Source organism: Gobius niger, assembly GCF_951799975.1.
Source record: "Gobius niger genome assembly, chromosome: 1".
NCBI lineage: Eukaryota > Metazoa > Chordata > Actinopteri > Gobiiformes > Gobiidae > Gobius > Gobius niger.
In genome coordinates this window covers 63,703,607-63,716,560 of record NC_136852.1, presented here as the reverse complement: position 1 = coordinate 63,716,560, position 12,954 = coordinate 63,703,607, and the positions used below count along the sequence as shown (strand labels likewise).

Genomic DNA, 12,954 nt, shown 5'->3' with positions numbered 1-12,954 from the left:
AGAGCGGCAAAAACACGATTAAAAAGTGATGAAAAAGAAAAAAAGCCACAAAAGAGACACAGAAACATGTAAAACAACAATAACACAATTAAAAAGTGACAAAAAATTACAAAAACACGACCAAAAAAAAGACTAAAACCAGGAAAAAAAGAGACGGAATCACAACAGAAACGCTTCAGAAATGTGACAAAAACGCAGTGACATAACAACAAAAAAAGTCATGATCAGCTTTGTAGGTCTTAGCTTTCAAATGAGGCGTTACTCTGGCCTATAGGCTCTAACCTTTTAGATTTGAATAAAGTCGAACTGGAGAAAATGTCTTTGGTTCAGGCGGGTGGTAAGAGGTTAACTCATTTTGAAAGGTGTAGTGCAATTAAAACATTAATCGAAATTAATCCCACTTTCCTTTAGCGGCACAGACACTTTTGCAGTTTCCTTTTTCCCGCGAGACGTTGCTTCGGGACGAACACCCCGTTAAGCCAAACATTTTTACTGTCAAACTTCTTTATTTCCGACATAAACTTATTTCAAGAAATCATTCTCCAAAATAATTCAAACTGGTGTTGTCTGAAGTGTTTGAAAAGATCACACAGGCCTCATATCTCCACTTCAAATAAATAAAAAGGTAGGAAAATACAAAGAAGCATCTAAAATTTACCTCTAAAAATTAAATGCAACCCCTGAATAAATGATGCTTAAATGCGATTAATTGAGATTAATTAATTACAAAGGCTATGATTAACTCGAGTTCTTTTCAGTGGTGCCTCAAAAGTCTCTGTAGGGACGTTGATGCTTCTTAGATCTTGTTTATGTCACTTGCGCGCAATTGATGTTCGTGACAAAGCAATATAACCACAATTGCACTTGTCCAATCTGCCTTTCTTTGAAATGTGCTTCAGTGTGCTGGCAAATGTGTGATTTTCTGTTTCATTCTGAGGCATGGCATGTTTATGGATACCGCGTTTTTCATACCCAAGGCCACTCAATGCAGCGATACAGCTGTTAGATTTGGTTTCATCATGACCACAGGAGAACCTGCAAACACAGTGACAAACATGTACCGTAATGTTGGACCGGTTACTTGACCTTTGTGGGATGTGTCACGACAAAATCAGCATTTTGAGCCTTTGGTTAATGATGGATTCTTTTGGATTAAAAAAGCAACAGTAAAGAATTATATGAATTCTACTGGGTCATAATTACATTTCTTCTGATCAAGCCTAGGGCAACTAGTGTCAATGGCCGGGTTGGAAAAGACTGATTTTCAGCCGATTGGAAAACCGCAACTCTCCTCCACCATTGGCCCTCGGAATCACCAAGTGAACCAGTACGGCGGCATGCCTGCGACGACGGACCCCACTGTCGAGGTGAAGTTATGCAAAATAAGACACAAGGGTCTATATTTCTATGTTAAACGAACATGCAACACAGCTTAATTTTAAACTTTGAACCTTTAAAGGGGCTAGATGCAAGTTAGCCATTTTATACTCACTACTGCCACCTCAGGTCATACGTGTAACTGCACCTTCTATGTTAAGCTCGGACCGAATTAACACCTTTTTGAGTGACAGTGCAGGATTTTAGAAGCAGAATATATCTGGGCTCATTCTACACCTTAGGACATTGTTGAAACATATAGGGAGAGGAAAATACTTCATTTTAACATTTTTAAACTCCGTATAGTCCCTTTAACCTGCCATAGGTGCTCGTCATATAATTAGACTATCATGAAAAAAATCATTTATTTCTGTAATTCAACTTAAACTGTGAAAATATATGATATAGACTCATTACATGCAGAGTGATGTATGAGTGTATTTTATGAGATTTTTAATTTGGGTTTTTTGCAAGCTGAGCCATAATAATCAAAATTATATCAAAGCTGCACAGATCTCACTTTGCATGTAATGAGTCTATTATAGTTTCACAGGTTAAATTGAATAACAGAAGTGAATGCACTTTTTCATGATATTCTAATTAACAAGCACCTGTATGTTCCTGTGCTACAAAGTTACATTTCCCACTGTCTTCTTTGTGATTGCCTTTGCCCAGATATTGTTATAGCAATAGATAGTTATTATACTCTATCCAGTTGCACCAGGAAGTACTTGTGTGACGATTTGTTTCAGTCTGACCGAGTTGACCTTGGCTTTTGATGCTTGATAATCATCTTTCTGAGAAACAAGCCTCAGCTCAAGTAACTCCCACTTGTTGCCTGAAAGCTTTCTGTTTCTGTATTAGTGCCTATCATGCATCATAATTTTTTTTTTTTGGGTGGGTCTTCCGTACGTCTCGTGCTCATAGAGTTAGAGTTACATTTTTTACATGAATTTTAGTATGAATCGCCCTTTAGATCTAATTAAAACAAAACAACAAAGCTTGCATTAAAATGATATGTAATGCTAACTGATGGTTTATTTTACATATTGTTCATAGGCTCCATCTCCTCCACCCGTTCCCCAGGCTGTCGTCCCACCCAAGTCCTCTTCATCTTCAATGGCGTCCTTGCACGGGGATAGACAACTGGACGTGACATTTACCCAGCGTGCAAGACAAACTGAAGTGCCTGAAGTGAGCGGAAAAGGGAACAAGGACCAGTATTCAAAGCACGTTCGTAAATCCAGCTCAGATCGAAGTGTCTCTAGTCAAAAGTCCTCTGAGAGCCACCGGGCACGGCCGACCCGCTCGCTGACCCGCTCGCCGACCCGCAGTGAGTCTCCCCACTGTGATCCCCACCGAGACATAGGGTCCCACAGGTACAGTGACGACTCCCACGGTCGGCTGTCCTCAAGATCCAGTATCAGTGAGGCCATTAGTGAGAGAGGTGGGTCTGTGAGGTCCTGGGGGTCAAAGGGAAGGGAGAGGGTCAAACTAGGGTTGGGGGATCGCTTGGGGTCAGGAGGGTCAGTGAGTAGCGAGAACGACAGGGAGGAGATTCTAAAGCAGGTCACGACTAGTGGAATGGGAGTGCAGTCTTTCAGTTCACTTTTCTGATGTGTTGCAACAAATGTCAGATGTGACAGAGATTTATATAATGTATCATTGTGCCTTAATGTCAGGCCTTCCAACAAATGACATGATGATTCAGTTCTTGATTCTGTGCTGTTTTAAAAATATGGATCTAAAATTTGAAATGATGTACTTTCTTTATTGGAAAAACCTTTTTGTTTTTGTAATTAACAAAAGCATCCCATGCGCACTTGTATAAAGAATCCAGCATTTATAAACTATCAGTTGAGGGTTTCATTAGAGGCCTGCTTTGCTTCTTTTTCTCCTTTTGTTTCATGAAAAGAAGAAATAAAACATTTTGTATGGTACACACACGCACGCACACACACACACACACACGCACACACACACACACACACACACACACACGCATAGAGCTCTCTACCGTAAACAGTCAGTTACAGCAGGATACTGTAAACTACACATTTCAAAAGCAATTGCAGGTTCTTTGTAAATATTGCAAAAGTGCATTTTTATACATTTGACAGTAAGTTATTGAGCGGATAGAGGCAGGTAGATTATTCTAATTAAAAAGTGCTTTGTAATTAAATGAAAACAACAAAAAAGATTTCATTTGCGTGCCTTAAATTATAAGAAGTACTAAATGGTGTTAAATATTGTCTCAAAGAATCAAGGTAACTGAGATTAATGCCTTTGAATATAAATAATGGAGTGAGCCAAGAGAGTTGCTTATACAGCAAACAATGATGAGTTCTGAAGAAACAATGGAGAATGAACCTGCACAGACTATTCTAGATTATATGCAGTGACTGAAGATTACCGCCAGTGGTATTTTGATAGACTCCATCACAGTAATCGGGAAAAAGGAGCAGCAATTGAGTGCTTATATGCTTAAGTTTCCACTTTCTGGTGTGTCATCCATCTCTCACAAAACAAACCGCACCCTCTGTCATAATCCTGACATCCTCCCGATGATACGGCCAGTTTCATTCTGACATTTTCACACAATGCTTTTGATCTTAATTTACAATCAGGCAGAGGAACAAATTACACCTTTTTTTTTATCTGTACCTGCTGTTATTAATCGCTGAATCACCGATAATCAAACTAGCTTACCTTACATTTAGCTGATTTTATTGACCTATTTTTATTGTGGAGCATTTGATGATGTTGACTAACTGGTTCTATAATTTCAAAGAATGTCCAGTATGCGCCTGGGAAATGTAGCCATGATATTAACAGATGATTCAGTCCTGAGCGGCTGTACACGAAGCTTCTGAGCCAGAACCACAAACTAAAAAGTGACAGTTTTTTGGATTGGACAAAGTAAGTGCAGCCTGTTTTGTTCTTTTGCAAGAATGCTACAAAACATCCTGAAGCGCCAAAGGTTAGAAATCCACTACAAAGGAACAATCCCTACCCAACAAGGGAGATTATTTACAATAACGTAACATTTGGATAGACTAGTTTGTAGTTCAGTTCTATCTTGTGACGACTCAGAATGTTTCCGTTTTAAAGTGGGTCAGTGCTTTCTACCGTATTCCCTTCTGACGAGCTTAGATTTGGACGCCAGAGTCAGAAAAGAATGGAAAAGCAAGTTTATTTGTAGAGCACGATTCACACACAAGGCAATTCAAAGTGCTTCACTGTTGCATAAAATTACAATAAGGCGGATTAAATCAATCCATAAAGCATCAATAAAAGAGTGCAGATGAAATACTTCCAATTGTTATATGCACGGGTAAAAAGAACTGATTTGAACATTGTCAGTGTTGTTTCAGATGAAACTGAAACGCAGCCTCACTGTGTTTATTATTGACTCTCTGGGAACCACCAGGAGATGACTGAAAGAATGAAAATATCAATATGTTATTTTGATGAACAACAAAGAAAATAAAAGAAGAAGCTACATGTTCTCCACCTAGTGGGACAAGGCCTCGTGGAAGACCCAGGACACGGTGGTGGGACTGTGTCTCCGAGCTGGCCTGGTGTCGCCTCGGGGTCCCCCCAGAACAGCTGGAGGAGGTGTGTGTGGACCGGGAAGTTTGGGCATCTCTGCTGAGACTGCTGCCCCCGCGACCCGGCCCCGGATAAAGCGGAAGAAAATGGATGGATGAAAGCTACAATTAAATGAACAAATGATGACAATTTAACCTTTATATGTGTTGTAAATGTGTAGAGTAATCTTCCACTCCAACTTCAACTTTGACAAGCAAATTACTAAAATAGTTCAATCTTGTTTCATCCAAATCCGAAATGTTGCAAAAATTAAGCGTTTCCTTTCCCATACAGATCTGGAAAAAGTCATTCATGCCCTCACCTTCACTAGATTGGATTACTGTAATGCCCTCTTCTCTGGTCAGCTCTGAACAGCCTCCAATTGGTCCAAAACGCTGCAGACAGGCTCTTGAGCGGCACTAACAGATACGACCACATAACCCCAATCTTAGCCTCCCTGCACTGGTTACCAGGAACATTCAGAATTGATTTTAAAATGTTACTTATGGCTTTAAAGCCCTGAAAGGCCTCGCCCCTCCCTACATCCAGGATATTCTCTCACCTTATGCTCCAAGGCGCCCACTGCGTTCCTCTAATCAACACCTTCTCGTTGTCCCTCCAGAGGAGACCAGGCCTTTTCAGTCAGAGCTCCCATATTGTGGAACTCCTGACCTGTTGAGGTAAAGCAGGCCAATTCAGTGTCTGCTTTCAAATCTAAGCTGAAGACGCTCTTTTACAGAAGAGATTTTTTAACCTACATTGTTTTACTCTTGTTATGTATTATGCATTGTTTTTATATTTGTTATGCTTTTATGTGTTCTGCTTTTTTAACTGATTATCAAACACGGAAAACACTTTGTAACTATGTTTTGAAAAGTGCTATACAAATAAAAACGTATTAGTATTATTATTATTTGTGAAAATGCTCCACGATGTGTTTGACATGTGCACAGTAAACTGAACTACACAGCTCCACTGCAGTCTCTTCTTTTCTGAGAGTTCCCACTTCACTGTGATTGCTTAAACATCCCTGTCACTCAAGGAGGCTGACCAATCCTTTCCCCCAGCACTGGAAGGGCATCTGCCATAACCTGCCAGCTGACGGAAAGAATATTGTACATTCAAAAGAAGCCATGCAAGGGATCTATGAATCAGTCAGGATTGTTTGTTCAAAGGAAGTGTTTTATTATCAGTTTGCTGAGACGGCTGCGATAAGTAACAATCAAAGTTCTTCCGTTTCTTTAGAGGCTGTTATCAATACAGGACACTCTCCCAGACTCCACTTTGATCTTTCAAACAGATCCACCAAAGAGATTCCCAAGAAAAGTGTCTGAAAATTATGAGTATTTTATCAGCACGACTGTGTCAGCTGCTTACAGAACTGGCTACTGTGGTACGTGTAGCGTGTGAGGGGAAGGTGTGACTTTTTGCACATGCAAAGACAGCGGCTTGTGAACTTATACTAAAGTACGTCAGGTACTTCAGTTTGATCAAACTGTCATCTGCCAAGCGTCTCTTTATCTTGGCAGGGAGAGAATAAAGTCAAGGTCTTATCTACCTGTTGGAAATGTCCAAACTGGTTTAAACAGTGGTAGTTGCAGAATGTTAAAGGCCCTATACTTGATTTTTATTTCATTTTATTACAAGCAACAAAAGAGAAAGCCACTAAATTAAAATGTTATTTGTAGTATCTTAATTTTTCACATGTACGGATTTATAGGATGATTTCACAACTTGCACGGTCACTTTCTCAGAAATACGAGAAAACGAGCCTGAAACTTCATTAAATTGACACAAATGCTTCATAATTAGATGCAAAGGGTTTTTCAATTTGCAAAAGGAGGACAAAACAAATAATTTTTCCCTCTTATACTGCAGTACTGCACAAATAGTATTACTACTTATACTACTTTTCTGATCTGCGAGTGCAGTTTTGCAACTCTTTCTTTTTTTTAAGTCACAAGTACCTTACAGGTGAAACTCGGAACATTATAATATCGTTCAAAAGTTCATTTATTTCTGGGTAACACTTTATTTTACACTACCCTTGATACATTGTACCTAACTAAATGTAGTACAATGTAATGAGCTCTGCAACAATGTGTAGTAAGTTGTACCTATGGGTTAGATACACAATGGAATAACATGTATTTGTAGTTTGTAGGTACATAATGTAATAAGACATAATTCTAACTCTAACCTTATGCTCTAAACCTAAGGGTATGTCCTATTACATTATGTACCTACAAAGTACTAATACAAGTTATTCCATTGTGTATCTAACCCATAAGTACAAGATATTACAGATTGTTTCAGAGCACATTACATTGTACAAAATTTATTCAGGTTAGTTTAGTTTAGTTTAGTTATAATTTGATGATTATGGCTTACAGTCCATTTATAAAATATTGAAATTTTATGAGATTTTTCATTTGGGTTTTTTACAAGCTGAGCCATAATAATAAAAAAGGTAAAGGCGATTAGGGCTGCAACTAACGATTATTTTGGTAACCGATTATTTTTTACGATTAATCGATTAATCGCTTGGCTGTGAAAGATGCAAAGAAATTGTATTTTTTCATTTATTTTTTTTATCACATAGAGCTAAAGTGGCGCCGCTTGAGGACATGTTGATGGAGTAAACGTAAAGTAAAAGTTTGTAGGGGGCTCTTTGTGCTAATTCTGCTTTGTGATTGGACGAGACACAGACAGATATTTATGAAATTTAAAATGTAAAAGTAGGTTTTCATCCAAAATACATAATTGTTATGTCTTTTTTGCTCTATTTTATTCTGTGTTTACTAGAAAACGATTAATGTACTGAGTCTATATCATATATTAGTTTCAGTTTAAGTTGAATTATAGAAATGCACATTTTAACGATATTCCAATTTTCAGAGTTTCACCTGTATATTGATATTTATCTTGGGGCTTTAAAGTCAATGGTTGTATAGATGTGCCCTAAGGGATTTAAGAAAGGCAACTCATGATCATGAAAAATGGTTTGGTAATTATGAATAAATCAACATTGCAATTGTTGTCAGCAAAAAAACCAAACAGTATGTGACTAACAGCAAGTGTGACAGTGGATAAATACATGAATACCTCAAATAGTTTAGTTAGTAACAGTAGTAACAGTTTAATGACATCCACCCGTCAGTAATGTCTTTTGTGGAGCTGCATCAGTTCTGATTTTCAGTAGTAGATTTCCCCTCCAGGACTAGTCAAGATATGGATCTGCATGAGTCTTTTTTATCTTTTTTATGACACGCTGTAATCATGGCAGAAGAAAAACAAGTGCTCTTTAACAACACTAGTACTTACATAATGCATAATGTTTTTTAGAAGGTCTCAGCTTTGTAGTCGGATACACAATGTAACACAACATCTCTACTAAAGGTGGTTATGATGGAATAGCAGGTCTTCTGACGCACATCGACTGTTTGACTATTGATCTTTGTTACGGTCAATAGAGGTCAGATGTGTGGAGCAATTCCTTTAGCACAGATGTCTGGTTGTGTCTGGTATTTATGCACACTGTGCCCCTTGAGTTGACTAATGTCATAATAGTTTAGATTATATTTGTGTCTTGCTTTTCACATTGACGAAGGTGCCTAGACCAAAGATTGATTGATTAATGGGTTTATTGTAGCTGATACCAAAGTTCGGATATGACCTAAATCATTTACTGCCAGATTATTAATATATATCATGTTTAATCACCATGTTCATTTGTGTGCTGTCTGATCATTGTATGTGAAGGGTCACAATTTGCCTTAAAGTGATAGTCTGGAAGTCTACATGTTTTACAAATGTTATAAAATGTGCAAAATCAACCACCTGGTCTTGCATTTTGATGTAAAGTAAGTAATACTATATATTTAATATTTTTTGTAAAGTCCCTCCTTCCGGGATCTCAGCAACTAATCAGAGTCTAGCATCCTCCCACGTTGACCAATGAGACGAGCTTTTCCTGTGAACCAGCCTGTCAGGTCCAATCAGGAGGCAGGGGGAGGAGCTTGATCGTTAACTTTTGAAAATCCTGTTCCTGCTCTCCTCATTTTGCAAACTATGAAGGGGTTAAAGAGGGGAGGAATTTGATTGTTATACTTTTAAACTTCACTCTCTCTCTCCTCACTTTGAAAATTTGCAGACTATCACTTTAAACAGTGTTGGAATGCATAGGCCTCCTACATGTGTGCAGCACAGTCAAAACACAAAACCATATGTTTTAAAGAGCGGGAGAGTTTAATAGTCTGCAGTTATGCCAGAATTGGTCATTTGTAGAATGACAAGTCATGGACATAAATGCCAGGGCTATACATAAGTGGTGTTTTACATTACAAATGACAATAAAAAGGTATAGTTTAAGCTACAATCAAAAATATGTTCAATCCTGAGAAAAATAGCAATTTTAACTAGACATTCCGTCTCAATAAAAAAAAAAAAACAGACCCCCCGAATACTAGAAAAAAAGTCTACCATGGATGCTTTAAGGAGCAATACTCTCTTTGATGAACAAAATACCCAAAAAATAAATTACATCCATTGCAATAAAAACAACGCAACTCTAAAGCTTTACACATTTTCAAATACAAATAGGACATGGCATTTTAAAGACTGTACAAATAATGTTAGACTTATGAATGTCAAAAGTTGTTAAGGCCATTTGTGGAACAAATCAAAAGTAAAAATACACAATTTCTGCACATTCAGGAAAGTTTAAAAGCAATATTATTTGTGAGTCGCTATTGGCCATAACTTAACAGAGTGCGGTTACACAGGCCACAGATGGACAGGAATGTTGTTATTGGAAAAGGGTCTTCTCGGGCCTAGCACACAAAAGGCAGATTGAGTCCATGTCGAAGCCTATTCATGCATTCGTCCTGTGCTCATCAGTATTTGCCAAGCTCACATTGGGCAGCGATAAAGCCGTTCTAATTACGGGGTTGTCTTTTGGAACAGGCCCGGTGCTGATTTTTAAATGGGTTGCTTAGTCATAGTAGGCGCATTTTTTGCTTCGACAGCAATTCCCCTTTGGAATCAATTCACTATTCTGTTAACTTCATGCTTACATATTTATATTTGTGGGGTCTTCATTGATGATCCTTTAGTTGTTCTCTTGTGATACTGTAGCCTCCTGAAAAAAACAATGAATTCAGATTAGTCATCTTTTTTTGTGTATTTTCTATGGAACATCAGCTTTTGTTGAGCTGTTCAGACTTACTAGCTATTCATTGTGTGCTTTAGTAACAACTACTATCTTATCTCTACTATTTGGTGTTGCAATCCGATGTATTAACCTCACGTTACTATGGTCAAGGTAAGCTTATATAACGTGCGCCATAGATAAGGAGATTATTGTTCGGAGTACGGCCCAAGACAGGTGCCTAAATTCCGTTTCTTACATACTAACTTTGCCAATGGACTGTTCTTCCATGTTAATACAGAGCCTCGATTATTACCTTTACTGTGTTACGCGACAACTTGACAATGCAACAGTTCTAGTCTAATATGCGCAATAAAAATAATGGACTTCCTGATCTTAAGGTTATAATAGGAAGCTAATCTAGCACCATTAATTTTATAGTGGGTTCATAAAGGTTTTAGAGATTACTATTCATTATGCAACGTCCTGAGACTATAATTATGTACAATTATTTTCCATCTGTCAAAATGGGATTACCCTGCAATAAAACAACTACATTTTCATAGTGAGTATTCAGACCCTATACGACAACTGCAGTCCCATTTGATTGCTTTTCAATTGTAGTTGAGTTGTTGTTGAATGATCAGGGAGGTTTAGGTCTGTGATCATTTGCATTCAGGCATTTCACGATATAGAAATGTGCAGAAGCCAGAGTTTATGCTTTAATTTAACTGGAGTGCGAGTAAATTAGTTGAATACTTTTTGAACCCACTGTATGTGAACGATGTTTTGTTCTGTACAAGAAATATACTCCATGCACAAAAATGGTTCCCGAATCTTTCAAGGTTGGCCTAAATGGAATACCGGCACTTACAAATGGGGTCCGCTCGCCAAACTTGCTCCAGAAGGTCATCTTGACGGTGTTTGTGTGGCCCGTCCTCTGGTCGAAGGTCTGGCAGGTCTGGAAAGGGGGGCTGTACAGGTGCAGGCTGACTGCCCCCTCTGTGTGGCTCCCATTCTCCACGCGGTGCAGGCCAATGGAGTCTGCAAACAGGAAAACATGAGGTGTGTGTACAGGGTGTAATGGAAAGTTAGAAAATGCATGGGGCTGAGATTCAGGGACAGCTACACGCAGTTTTATAAGAAGACGCTAACTAAGTACACCCATGGAAAAAGTAGACTCAGAGGTTTTGGGGGAAAAAAAAAAGATCCTTTCAGGGTTGTGAAGCCACAGCTGGATGTACTTATAATTGACGCCTGTTCAAATTATGTGGAACAAACTGTACCATGCACAGTCCTTTGCAAAATGTGCTTACTATTTTAATAATTTACCGTGTCCCCCAAAGACACAAGACAAAACAACTATAATTTACACAATGGATAAGGTTAAAATGTGGAAACTCACCATTTATATAAGCAACCTTGTTTTCCAACAGAATCCTCTGTGATTTTTGGACCATTTCGCTCTTTTTATTGTCCGGCCACTCGAAGAGAGTCTCTTTGAGTTGACCCTGGAGCAGCTTCATGAAGCAGTGCGAGTCTGTGTGGTCGTGGATACTACTGCAATGTGGCACACACAGAACACACGTCAGGAGTGGCAAGAACAAGTGTAGCCCAAAACACAGGCTATAGGAAATTAAAGCAACAATGTGTTATTTTGAGGAGTACCTGCCATGGCCTTCTCCCCAACATAAGATCATGAGATTGAACTTTCCATTTCCTTCATCCACCAAGTTTCTTGTGTACCTAAAAAATCACAAGAGATTGTGTGAGCCTTAGGTATTATCAAGAAGGGCATAAAGGAGTGTGTGCCAGTAGGATCACATGTGAGTGCGCAGCTGTTTTGACATATATCTGGGTGGTTAAGATTTTGGCGCAGACAGATGTGCTCCTCCTAGACTTGGACACGCGCGCACGGATGTCTCGAGAAGTTTCCCAGGCAGCTGTAGCTCCCCGGGACACACCACCACAAGCACTAAATCTCAGCAATAATGAGCGGGTGTGTATCCGCTCGCGGCGTTGATTGGACGCCCCGCTCACCCTCCCTTCACTCACCCCTTCTCATCAAAACACTGGAGCCGCTTCTTTTCTTTTATGGAGGAACAAAAAACAACCGCGTCAGGTTGAGTGTGGTCCAAACTATTCTCAGCAATGTCTGTGACCAATCCTTTCACTTGGATGAGTCATGAATTCCGAAAATGTGTCTATTGAGAAAACGTATGCAAACAAGTCGGGTGTTTTTTATTCAAATGAGACGTGACGACAGCAGCATGTGTTATTGATGTTGGAACCAGCACGTTTTCAGCTTGTTAATGAGACACGGAGGTCGCACACTGCAAAGATTGCCTCAAATGTTTCCATTAGATGCATTAGATTAGACATGTCATTGTGTGGTTAGTCTAAATCTAAATGAAACCGTTCTCTCTTACGTTAGACACAATAGGCCTGTGTTTCTTTTGGATAATTTTATAAATAAATAGGCAAAGTTTTCATTTGAACTTAAAATCCCAGGTGACACGCTTCACATGGCCATATGGTAACAAGATGATAAAAAAAATAACAATAATAAAAAAATAAAATAAAAACACTTTACCTGTACTTGTCAGACTTTGCAAATTTCGTCCACTCTTGCGGATTGCTCTCATATGATTCCATTATTTGCTGAACCTCATCAACATTGATGCAGTCACTCTCAAATATTTTGTGCAAAATTGCAATTAATTCATCCAAAGTTTTGGGCACCACGACCTCGGTTTGTTCCATCTCCGCTGCAGTTTTGGGAAGTCGATGTTGATGGTCGGCTCTTTGTTGTTGCTCACCAGATTTTGGCATTCCAC

The 12,954-nt window shown here is 38.8% G+C and overlaps 2 protein-coding genes across 3 annotated transcripts in view; one reads left to right on the top strand and one right to left on the bottom strand.

Annotated features, from left to right (window-relative positions):
* cep78 (centrosomal protein 78) overlaps positions 1–5,639 on the top strand; it is a gene marked incomplete at both ends in the record, with an annotated part of 10,863 nt that extends 5,224 nt beyond the window's left edge. Inside the window, 3 exons of the mRNA XM_079575007.1 lie at positions 1,220–1,367; positions 2,437–2,756; positions 5,591–5,639. Of these exons, the coding sequence (XP_079431133.1) occupies positions 1,220–1,367; positions 2,437–2,756; positions 5,591–5,639 (517 nt within the window). The remainder of the gene's footprint in view (positions 1–1,219; positions 1,368–2,436; positions 2,757–5,590) is intronic.
* Positions 1–12,954, bottom strand: part of cdo1 (cysteine dioxygenase, type I) — a 25,463-nt gene extending 12,509 nt beyond the window's left edge. The window contains exons 1-5 of one of the 2 annotated variants that reach the window (XM_079572089.1): positions 12,711–12,954; positions 11,786–11,863; positions 11,523–11,677; positions 10,992–11,161; positions 10,036–10,108 (exon numbers count right to left, since the gene is read on the bottom strand). In XM_079572089.1, coding sequence (XP_079428215.1) covers positions 10,079–10,108; positions 10,992–11,161; positions 11,523–11,677; positions 11,786–11,863; positions 12,711–12,949 — 672 coding nt within the window. In that variant the 5' untranslated portion in view covers positions 12,950–12,954 and the 3' untranslated portion in view covers positions 10,036–10,078. Of the gene's footprint in view, positions 1–9,234; positions 10,109–10,991; positions 11,162–11,522; positions 11,678–11,785; positions 11,864–12,710 lie in introns of those variants that run through there. The other variant, XM_079572088.1, reaches the window with a different exon arrangement.